Source organism: Vicugna pacos, chromosome 3 (genome assembly GCF_048564905.1).
Source record: "Vicugna pacos chromosome 3, VicPac4, whole genome shotgun sequence".
Lineage (NCBI taxonomy): Eukaryota > Metazoa > Chordata > Mammalia > Artiodactyla > Camelidae > Vicugna > Vicugna pacos.
Genome location: NC_132989.1, coordinates 18045451 through 18058253, shown reverse-complemented (window position 1 = coordinate 18058253; position 12803 = coordinate 18045451). Strand labels below are relative to the sequence as shown.

The following is a 12803-nucleotide window of genomic DNA, read 5'->3' as shown; positions in this document are numbered from 1 at the left end:
CAAAAATATATAAAATATAATATATATTTAATCAAAATATATAGAATATACATAATCAAAATATATAATCAAAAATATATAAAATAAAACACTCACTCTTTTATACCTACTAGACTAAAAATAACTGAAAATAATTATAATACCCAAATCTTATAAGGTTGTGAGAAAATTAGTACGCAAATACATTGCTTTTAACATTGTACTCCTTGAGGAAAACAATGCAGGAATCCACAGCAAGTGCCACAAAAATGTTCACACAACTTGTACTCAGCAATGCAATCCTAGGAATTCACCTCAAAAGAAAAAAGAATTTTTTCTTTGAGACTCTGCCCAATACTGGGTTAAGTACATTAGCAAACCCTGGAAACAACTAAAACTTTCAATTTTAGAAAAATCACTTAATAAAATATCAGACATTAACAAAAAAGAATATTGTACCTCTATTTTAACACTTCGTTTTTTTTTAAATGGCGATAGTGGGGACTGAATCCAGGATCTTGTACATGCTGAGCATGCACTGTGCCACTGAGCTATACTCTCCCCCGTACATCTATTTTAAATGATAATTAAGAAGATAAATTAAATTTAAAAGATATATCTAGTTTCTCCTTTAAAAAAAAAAAAGGGCAGAAGATCTGACAATACTGGACCCATAGTCTAATACATCAACAAAAAGCTTGCAGCTGCTTGTTTAGGAAAGGAATGCACTTTTCAGTTCCATACAGTTCCCACCCATCCCACTTTATTCATATAAACAAACTGCTTTTATGGAACTAATAGTCATATGGGTAAAAGCTAAATATCGTAACAATCTTAAAGGTTGAAAGCTTCTTTTTTTCACTTTTTTTTGAAAGCTATTTTTTAATTTATACCACCCATTTTCCTCATTCCAGAATCTGCTCAAATTAACATAAAAGAAGTTGCATTTAAGATTAGGAAAAAACTTGTGTCATTAATACTGTTCCAAAAACTTCTCAGACAGAACTCTAACATAGGAACTAACGAGAATGTGGCAGCAATGTTCGTAACATAAGAAACAATTTAAATATCCATTACACATGGTGAAAAAGAATATGAAAATGAATATATGTGTATTCGTGTATGACTGAAGAATTGTGTTATACACCAGAAATTGAGACAACATTGCAATATAATGTTGACTATAATTCAGTAAAAATAAACAAATGAATATCCATTACACAGAATGGTTAAATAACTTGTGGCCAAACAATGGAATACTATGTAACAGTAAAAATAAGAACAAGGAAGATGTTTACCTACTAATAAAATGATTATCAGGAAACAGTTAAGTAAAAAAGAAAGGAAAACACAGAATAATGTGATAAAGTATATTGCCGTCTGTGTATTAAAAAGAGGGTAAAGGAATATATACATATGTATTTGCTTATATATTCATGAAATACTTCTGGATGGATACACAAGACTTTTTTTTACTTATTTTACTGACTGTCTATGGAAGGGAAAATTGAGTCACTGGGAATATTTTATGTATAATTTTCTCTTTTAAATTTTGTTATAAATATATAACAATCCAGTCAAAAAATAAGTTTATAAAATAAGTAAGAAATCAAAGTCCAATTTCAAAAGGAGAACTGAGATGATATTTGACTCACCTTCTTCTTCTAAAAGGTTATTTATTAAGGTGACAAACATCAGCATTTACCAAAGGGAATAAGACATTCAAAAATACTGATAATTAAATAAGTTCTAAGGATAAGAGCTGTGTAACCTCCCAGATTTAGTTAACATCAACCAAAACTTTCTTCTCAGGACAAAAGCAGCTGCAGTTCCACACCAGGAATGCAGGTAATCATATTCAAAAAGCAACATAATGTTTACTGCAGCTATTAAATCTGCTGGGGAGAACTGTGTATTTTTCAACCAGATACTTACTGAGCTGAAACGTAAGATTAAAAAATGCTATTTTAGTGATATAGTCATACAATGACTATTCCACAGCAATTAAAAAAAAGAAGAACAAATTACTCCTATACATAACATGGATAACTCTCCACGTACACCGAAGTGTACAGACTGTATAAATTCCCTTATGCAGAGTTCAAGAACAGCAACTAATCTTTGGAGACTGAAGTCACGGCAGTGGTTACCTTTGCAGGAGCAGGCTGAGCACTGATGTGAAATGGACATGAGAGCACCTTGTGGAGTGCGGGAACTGTTCTAGATCTCGATTTGGGTGGCGCCTACATGAGTGTATGTATATGTGACAAGGCACCAAAATGTACACTTATGACTTAGACATTTGACTGTGTGTACACCTCACTTAAAAAAATTTCTTAATGTCCCTTTTTCAAGCTTCATTGTTGAGATTTTCCTCTAAATTTATGTACTAAATTAAAAAGTCTGTTACCCAACTTACCTCTCCCATTAACTCCTTAACAACAGGCACCACTCCATTGTCCTTGGTAAAGCCCTGGTATGACATATTCCTTGCAGCTTTTTGGGTGCAGATGAATATATCACCATTCACTGTCTCAAAGCCAATGTACTTCATATCAGGGCGAACCCAACAGTTTGTCTGTCCAAACATGGTCTCAGGTCTGAGAGTAGCAGCTACCAAGAAGATATTTTTCCCTTTCAAGCCACTAAGAAAAAAATACATGTTGATGCAAAAAAAGTTGTGGATTCTATCACAACTATCTGATATTTCAAAAAAGATGAAATAACAATGCTTCAGTAAACCTACCTTAGTTTGGATGGGTATGGCTCAAGCACTTTCAACTTGATTAGAGTATATTCCTGAGGTCCAACACCCTAAACAAATAAACAAAACAAAAATCTGAGGAAGAAAAAAAGACTTAGATTAAACCTATTAATCTATGTGAGCAATCTGATGCAAATTTCTAAGATGGTTCTTGCATTGTTGGAACAATTCTTTTTTCCAATGAAGAGACTGCCAGTGGTATGCTGACCATATCCACGTGGAAACCTAATGTGTAAGAAGTGGCTTGGGAGACCATGCCATGCCACACCAGACCAGAACTGGTCAAGGAGGCTGAACTGAGTGAGGCTTGCTAAGAGCTCCCATGAGAAGGAAGAACAGGAGAAAAAAAAAAACTGGTCTTGGATTAATCAGCCAAAATAGCGTTTGCCAAAATGGGAGTTAGAAGATACGATCAACATCAACCCCACAGAGCAGTCATCACAGACACACACTCGGCCAGGGGTCAGATGATGGACATTCGAAACCCAGCTTGGGCCCTTACTTATGGTTGGACCCAAGGAGTCACAATTGCTCTGAGTCTTCGTTTCCTCATCTGTAAAATAACTGTGCTGTGCCTCACACAGGACTGCCCTGAGGAACACATAAGATAATGACAGGAAAAAGCTTTGAAAAGCTATGATGCACTATTGAAATTAGTATACTGCTACCATAGGCTATATTAAAGCTTAATACACTCAATAAACTGGGCCTTCTGAAGTTTCTCAAAACTTTCAAAATTTTCATCAACTCTCACTTCTATCAGATAAGTTACATCATAATTGAAGGCTGATTTTGAAAAGTAGTCGCTAGACTACAAAGGTGTTCAAAGGTGGTAACAAAGAACAATGCACTCACAGAACTCCTAAGTTCAGATCCTGGCACTGTTGATTTACTGTGCCAAGGCTTTAGGCAAATGAATTACCCTTCGTTCACTCTAGTGTTACAAGGAATAATGTTACTGATGTGTCCTACAATACAGGGTAAACTGATGCCATGAATAGCTAGAAGTACTTTGGAAATAGGTAAGTAGGCACATGACCAAAGCAAGTATAAATGGAATCTGCTTACATCAGTTAACCACATATCTCATTACCTTTCACCACGCTCTCCTTTTAGAGCAGTGGTGCTTCTCAAACATGAGCAGGCATATGAATCACATTGAGAACACATTAAAAGACAGATTCCTGGGCCCCACCCCCAGAGCTTCTGATTCAGCAATTTTGGGGTGAGGCTCAAGAATGTGCTTTTCTAGGGGGGAGGGTGCAGCTCAGTGGTAGAGCATGTGCTTAGCATGCACCAGGTCCAGGGTTCAATCCCCAGTACCTCCATTAAAAATAATAATAATAAAATAAAATATAAAAATAAATAATAAACATAATTATCTCCCCCTGCAAAAAAAAAATTTTTTTTAATTTTTTAAGGATTTAAAAATAAATAAGTACAAAGCAAATTAAAAAAAAGAAAGTCCTTTTCTGAAACAAGCTGATGCAGCTGAACCAAGTGCCACTCTTGGAGTAGCAAGGTCCTGGACAAGACAGAGGCCTATGATGACATTCTGCCTCCCTCTTCACAGCCACCAGGCTATCAATGACTGTATACCTCACTACTGGAATAAAGTTGTTGTCAGGTTTCTGATCTGTTTCTTAAATTCTATGCCCATATTAAAAATTATTATAATAACTGCTCTATGTCATAAATAATTACCTCTCCAGTTTGTCTGTCATGATCCATACAAGGCTGTCCATCTTTTGGAGAATAAATGGTATACCTAAAAAATAAATAATAAGCGACAAGTATTATCATAATACACAAGTTTTATCCTACTATATTTGCCAGTGTTGTTTTTAGCATCTCACAATTATTTCTTCTAATTAAAAAAAAGTCTACATCATTTTTATGCTTTTATGGGAAGGTCTATTGCCAACATAGTTACTTATTGTTTTTAAGAATTGTTTTACCATTTTATTTTATTTTATAAGAATTATTTTACCATTTTGATTCTTTTTTCCTTTTTCTTTCTTTCAATCTGCATTTTTTTTTTAATTTACAGTCTTGTATTTGTTTCCGGTGTACAGCATGCTGATTCAGCTATACATATACATACTCTTTTTCATTACAGGTTACTACAAGCCATTGAATATAATTCCCTGTGCTATACAGTAGGATCTTGTTGTTTATCTATTCTGTACATAGTAGTTTGTATCAGCCAACATAATTATTTAATGAAAGATTTCTGCCTTCATCAAAGGTAATACCACTGAAAAATATTCACTGATCTTGGCTTTTTGGTATGAAACAAAAGATTATAAAATATAAATTCACTTGTGAAATGCAAATAGCTTTTAATTAACCCATATTATCAAGAAAGAACCTTACAGAACAATTTATAGAGCAAATAATAAAGCAAATAAAATTATTTTTCTGCTTGGCTAAAATCTTAAGAGAATCTTTAGTGAGATCATAAACACCAACATCCCTACTCTCCCTGGTTCTATCACAAATACTAAGCACTCAGAGAAATTAAGATACTGGCAAGACAAAAAGGTAGACAAAGGAAACAAGAGAATAAAAAGAAAAATTATAGAAAGAGAAAGGATAATGGAAAAAAGTAGGCTATGGGGCACACTGACCAACATTGCAGGAATTATATGATTTTTGCTGTATTATACCAAAGGATAACAAACTCACCGCTTCCCAAATTTAATTTTGCTTCTTTCTCTTAATGTTAAAAACTGCCACCTGACAAACGAATCATAGTAAGGATTAACATCAGTGGTAATGAAGGAACGACGCCAGTCTACCTATAGGAGAAAAGAAAAGGTAATTTTTGAGAAACTTGTATAGTCTCCATGAATAAGAATTCTCATAAATCATTTACCCTTCTACTCTTTACTGTCCAACTTAGAATTATATCAAATATCAAAAGCAAACCAAAAAATTTCAAGTCCCACCTATTAAATAACTATCACAATTAATATGTTACTTTGTGCTTAATATGTAAGTTTTTAAACACACACTTATATGTTAAACATGTAGGAATTATAATAAATTAAGAAGAAACATTTAAATAACACCCTTATGTCTCCCTAAATAGTTAAGTAACACTCGGGCTTCTTCATATTCTTTGACTAGAATTCCTTTCTACTCATTGACAATATATCTAAATATATTCCAAAACAACAAATATTAAAGTACTTCATTGCTTACATCAAGGACCATTTGGTTGTAATCTGACAATAACAATACTGAGTCATTAGAGGAATACTGGTGGAATTTACTACTCTAAATTAAGAAGTGGTCCAAATCTCACACAATCACAAAAATATCACTACGTTCTTTCTCCTAGACTATCGGGGTGATGGGCGTACCTTCAAACCCATTCTCTTCAGATCCTGAACAGCCAGTGGTGGGAAATAGTCAAGCCAATGTTCTGCTTCAGAAAAGTTGATTATCTCTTCATCAGACAGACCAAGGGATTTCATTATGTCCCACTGGTATTTAGATGATCCAGCTTTAGCAGCAGCTTTACTCTAAAAAGACCAGCAAACTCCATCAAAGAAAAACCAACCACTGGTTAACAAAGTCCAGAACCACAACAACTTTAAGTGAGTAATCCCATTTGGTAATTTTTAAACTCCAAAACAATGCTATTGACATGTCAGAATACTACAGGATTTGGATGTACTATTTTGTCTGCCAAACCATACCTGGATTCTGACACCAAAGATAACTAAATGTGTGGAACCATAAAGAATTATCATGACAAAGATCTTAGCACCAGACCTTCTCTACTTCCTTTTTTCTAATGTCACATGCATCTTTTTAAAGTTATGATTAAGTTACCAAAAAGAATTTCCTCCTTTCTCAATATTTACCAATATCAAAAAGGCAATCACATGCCAGGGACTGGAGATAGGCAAAGAAACAGGTTGAACTACAAACAAAAAGGCAGGACAAGGAATTTAGGGGATGAGGGAACTACTTTGTATGGTACTATGGTGGTAGAAACTTAACTCCATGGATTTGTCAAATCAACACAATGATACACTACAAAGAGTTAATTTTACTACATGTAAATTGTTTTTAAAAAATCGACCAAGATGTTGGAGGAACCCAAAATGGAATAAAGACTGTGAAAAATGTATCTAACTGTATTACAAATATATGACATAACCACACCACAAGGGGTAGGGAAGAAAGGAGCTTTAGAAGTCATTTTAGAAAACGGTGTGCTGAGTAGATTCTAAAGACAAAAAGAACTATACACAACCGCTGTACTACTTTAGTTGGTAAAACTGTTTCCCTCAGGGGTACAGGTTAGCAATTCTGAAACTACTAGTAGAGAACTGAGCAAACAACAAATATACTGTAAATAATGAGAGCCGGGTTTCCTACTATTTGAGAAAGAAGTCACAAATAAGCAAAAGCACAATGCTAGAATGAGCCCTATGGTGCTAACACAGCAGCAGGGGTATCAGTGTGCACTTTAAAAAAATACAGATAGATAGATAAAGAAATAAATACTACACATACAGTTAAGTGGGTTAGTAGACATGCATACATTTCCCTGCTCTTTCTACTGAGAGGGCCTAGAAACAATGAGCAAACCCAGTGCTCAGAGCTTAGTTTCTAAATACCATTTTCCATCAAAAAGAAAAAGGACTCTGTGGAGAAGTGGTTGATTCCAGGGCTCAAACAGGGAAAATATAAACTGAGCCTGGAGCATCTTGTGGCACTGGAAAGTAAGGAAGAGAAAGAAAGAGAGAAAAACAGAAAGGTTCAAGGAAGGGAAGAAGGGAGAAAGAAAAGGAAAAAAGAAAAGAGAAAAGAAAAGGAAAGAAAAGAAAGGCGCATGTCAGATGGACACAGGAGCCAATCTAAAAGACTCCCAATGGCCAAATCTAGAACAATTTGAGCAATAACAACAACTCAACAAAAAAATCCAACAGAATTGGATTATAATGCAAAGAATAAATAAACATGCATGAATTCACACTGATATAAAAAAGAGATGAATAAATAAGTGGGGAGGAAAGGACAACTCTTCCTTTCAGAATTCCAGACAATAAATGTAGAAGGAATGAGGGAAACGGAAAATCACCATTAGAACACAACAGTGATAACTACTGCAGGCAAGATGCACTGATGAACGCTCAAATTAGTGAGTACATATTTTAAAAGAAACAAGATATTATTTCCATAGCCTCAAAGTATCTCTCTCAAAATACATATGAATTTCTTCTCTGTAAAGACGGAAAAACAAAATCTCAGAAGAAAACCTAGCAGACACCACCTAAACCACTGATCAAGGTTAACATCACCTGTAATAAGACGTATCAATATCTTAAACTTCTTGATATGATGCATTAAAGACACATCATCTCTCAATCTACTCATGAGAAATCACTGGACAAACCCTAACAGACAGATATTCTATAAATTATCTTACCAGTACTCTTCAAAAGTGCCAAGATCATATAACACAAACACAGAAGAGACACGACAAACTAAGTGCAAAGTGGGATCTTGGAACAGAATAAGGACAATAAGGAAAAACTGGTGAATCCAAATGAAGTCTGTAGTTTCTTCAACAGTACTGTTCAAATTGATTTCTTAGTTTTGAGGACTGTACCCTGGTTATATAACTGGGTTATGTAACTGTGTGAATATTCTAAGGGAACCCTGTACAATCTAGCAATTCTGTAAGTCTAAAATTATTTCAGAAGAAAGTAAAAAGGGGGGGAAAAGATAACCAAAAAATGAGAAACATAATTTTTTGCTTTGTTATTTTTTAAAAATTACTGAATACTTTTTATGTGTCAGGTACTGTGCTAGTACTAGAAATGTGCATATAAATCAGACAAATATAAATGTAAAACTTCAAGCAAAAGAAGTATCACCAAACCTTTTTTCCTTTAGCTTTATCCTTAATTACTGTATCTTCTGTTTTAACATTGATTTCTTCCTCTTCTTCTTCTTCATCTGGAAAATCAGGGGGGCAACCATAAAGCTCTATTTCTCTTTTCAATTTATCAGCACATGCCTATAACAAACACAACATTAGAGATGGTAAAGTTCAAAATTCAAAGTAGAAACAATCTGAGTTTTTTTGTTGTTTCTATGATCAACTAAAACTTACCGTGAAATTTTCTGCAATACATCTATACATAAGTGGATCATTATAGAAAATTCAAATCATACAAGTCATGTACCTAAAAATCCACTACTTCATTTCCTCAGTAACCACTTATTCAATACCCAGTCTACTCAATGCAGTACACTATTTGTCAGCTGTTCGAAGTACAAAGATATATAAGATATAGTGTTATCATTTTAAGTAACAACATTAATAACTGCTTTTCTCAATTTAAAGATTACTGTCACATATATCCTAATAGTTACCATCACAAGCCTGCTAGGTAGATAGGACAGATATTAAGTTAGAAAACATACAATGGAAGATGAAGTGATTTATCCAAAGTTATAAACCTAGTAAGCTGGAGAACTAACACATGAACCTGCACTTTGAACCCCAACTCATTTCAGCTGTACTGTGAGTCCACTGTCACAAAGATGACACCAAGTAGACATGTTAAAATTATGAGAAAAATACGAATGTAGAATTGTGAATTTTAAAAAAGGGAGGAGAATCTTCTACAAAGAATTTCAGTTAATAAATAGGGAAAGAATGAGACAACTAGAAAGTCATCATTTTATAAGCATAGATTCAGTAATTAAAAGACAAGGATCATCAAAGCATGCCAAAACCACTGAGTTACTAGGTAACCAGATATTCAGAGGCTCTTAAAGTATCATCCCACAGATTTCTTTTTAATTAAAAAAGAGAGAGATTACCTTCAGAATGAGGAAATCTGGCAGTTATTAATTAATATCACTAAAATGAAGACAAGCTGCCATTGATATGATACAGTGGGAAGTTTAAACTCCACCAATGTAGTATTGGTGATAACCAAATGCAATGTGTGACCCACAAAATAAAAAGTAAGGAACTGCCAGAAAGGACATTTTGGGACAACTAGAGAAATGTGACAACAGATAATGATAATACTTTTCAATGTTAAATTTCTTGGAGGCGATACTGGGATTGTGACAATGTAGAAGAATGTCCTTATCTCAAAAGATACATGCTGGAGTGTTTACGGGTGACATGTCACGATGTCTGCTATTTACTTACAATGAGTTCACAGGAAAAAGAGAGAAAAAAGCATGTATGCATTTTATGTTGAGAGGCAGAACTAAAGCAACTGTGACAAACGTTAATACTTGGTAACTATAAGTGAAGGGTACATGGGTGTCCACTGAACTATCCTTTTACCTTTCTATAAGTTGGACATTTTTCAAAATAAAAGATTGGAGAAAAAGAAATGAGACTTAAATTCCCCAATTCCCAACTCTAGTTTTTTAGCCCGTTTTTTGCTGAAAATTATTTTTAAAATAAATTTATGACAAATTTAAGACACTTGCAAAAATGGCCAAAATATGACTGTTTAGTATTTTGTGCTAACAGTCTACATACATCATGAATGCACAAAACACTGCCCATTTTAATTGTTAGCAGTTATTAACTAATTCTAAAACAAAAATATGAATATACAAGGTAACCAAAAGATATCAAAATTAGTTAGAAATCACTTAGACCTTAATGTGTGCCCTTTATTTAATAAGCACTTCTTCATATGCTTTCTAAAAATTAATTTTCACTATAATAAATTCAACTCACTTCAAAAACCCTGCAACACAATATAGAAGTACACATTTGACAATTCTATTTCAAGCTCTTGGATATTACTATTTGCTCCAAAGAGTAGAAAGCAAACCCAAAGCAATCTTACCTTAATAGGCATTCCAGTACAGTGTAAACCAAAGGGAAACAGACAAGTTTTTCCTTTCAATCTCTGGTACCCTACTGCAAACTATAGAAAGAAAACTGAATTTAAACTACAAATTTAAATGCTAGATGAATACAAAATGCTAACTTTTCACAAAGATCATCAGTTTCATTTTCCTCTTCACGTCTTCCTTTAGAACACCAGTTAGATTTCATAGTCATTCCAAAATTCTAGCCCACTATTCTTTTTTTGTCTTTTCACCAACCTAGGAATTACTTATTAACTTTGTATACATGCCTAGACCCCTACACATATATACTTACACATATCAAAATATGTAAATTAAATTACTTAAATATAAAAATTATGCTGAAAATTAAGAAATTACATGTTCCCTTAACAGGAAATAAATTTTACAGACATCATTTTCTTCAAAATAGTATTAATTAAAGACCCTCCACCCCACTATATTAAACATAGAGAAAGCTTTACCTCACATTTAGATAAAGAAAATGTGTGTCCCAAATGAAGGCGCCCATTCATATATGGATATGGGAAGGTTACAAAGTACTTGTCCTTGCTGCAAAACAACCAGGTAAAAAAAGTACAGAAAAGAAAATGTTTAAGTTCTTTTTACAATTAAGAGTAGGGCTGAGGGAATGCTTACCATGAATAACTTGTTTAAATTTTAGTTATTTAAAAGACATTTAAAATTAAAGTTTATAAATCCAGAAATTAAAAGCTCTCTAAAATTGAAATTTATTTTTGATTTAGTAAAAATGAAATATTTATAACTAGCTATTAAAGAACTAAATATCCTTGTGGCAAACATTGTAGATTTAACTTGAGCTGAAATACTAAGAAGACATACTAGAAAAGAAAAAATTAGTACTCTTAGGAATCTGGATTAATTTAATCTTTTACTGATTAAGTGAGACTTGCTTTCATTAGAGATATATACAGCCATTCAAAGTCCCTCAGGTAAAAGAAAACATCCCTAATATTACATGATACAGGGTAAATTCATTTTAAAAGCACCTTTTTAAAGCTGCTTTATGTATTATGATTTATTCTTTTTTTTATGAATCAAGTATATCTAATAGACATAAATTTATGAAACACAATAAAATGAACACCCGTAAACACACCACCCCACTTACAAACTCAATGAAGCTACCTGTATATTCCTCCCTGCCCTCCCACCAGAGATAACCAGTATCTTGAAATTTACTTTTGTTATTCCCTTGTTTTTTTAACAGTTTGCACATAATCTGGTCCCTTAAATGATGTTTTATTTAGTTTTACTCCCCTGTAAGCTTTATTAAAAAATGGTCTACTTCACATACACTTCTACAATTTGCATTTTTCACTCAATGTTATATTTCTAAGTTTCTTCAGTTCATTTTTTTTTCACTGAGTAAAAGAGCTTTTCCAATTCACTTTCAATCATTTTAAATTACCTTATAGTTGACCAAAATTCTACAACCAAATAGGAGTTTCAAATTATAGATTAAAGTATAACACCAGAGACTTTGTATGAGAGCAAACTCCTTTACTCTTTTAAAAAAAATCCTACTAGAGTATAGCTTAGTAGCAAGGAAAGACTTCAGAATCAGAAAGTTCTGATAACTTTTATATGGGGATTCTGTATATGCATTCACTTCAATAAAGTCATCTTATGTTGAAAATTTTTTAAAAATCAAATTAAAAAAAATTAGAAAATTAAATTTAATTTAAAAAGAAAGTCCTGATAAGAAGTCTGAGCCCTGTCAATTCCTAGTTATGCAACCTTGAGCTGGTTACTTAGCCTCTCTGTACCTCAGTATACTCATCTATGAAATAAGAATTAAAATATTGGTAATCTTAAAGGGTTATTAAGATTAAACTAAGAGGAGAAGGTATAGCTCAGTGGTAGAGCTCATGCTTAGCATGGCGTAGGTCTTGGGTTCAGTCCCTAGTACCACCACTTTAAATGAATGAATGAATAAAATAAATAAATCTAATTACATTCCCCTGCAAACAAAAAAATTTTTTTAAGTTAAAAAAAGATTAAACTATGCGTGTAAAAAAATGGCATATTTCCTACTGCCTTGGCATACTGAACAGTAAGTGTTCAATATTAGCTACTATTATTGTTATTGTCAGTGTATTTTCTCAACTCTAAGGAGCACATTTTTGTACATTCCAACATATCTGAAATTGAGATATAT

The 12803-nt window shown here is 33.1% G+C and overlaps 1 protein-coding gene across 1 annotated transcript in view; it reads right to left on the bottom strand.

Moving 5' to 3' along the window:
• LARS1 (leucyl-tRNA synthetase 1) overlaps window positions 1–12803 on the bottom strand; it is a 55683-nt gene that overhangs the window by 34485 nt on the left and 8395 nt on the right. Inside the window, exons 3-10 of the mRNA XM_006204493.4 lie at window positions 11086–11173; window positions 10597–10677; window positions 8649–8786; window positions 6112–6273; window positions 5432–5544; window positions 4448–4511; window positions 2726–2793; window positions 2399–2624 (exon numbers count right to left, since the gene is read on the bottom strand). Coding sequence (XP_006204555.1) covers window positions 2399–2624; window positions 2726–2793; window positions 4448–4511; window positions 5432–5544; window positions 6112–6273; window positions 8649–8786; window positions 10597–10677; window positions 11086–11173 — 940 coding nt within the window. The remainder of the gene's footprint in view (window positions 1–2398; window positions 2625–2725; window positions 2794–4447; window positions 4512–5431; window positions 5545–6111; window positions 6274–8648; window positions 8787–10596; window positions 10678–11085; window positions 11174–12803) is intronic.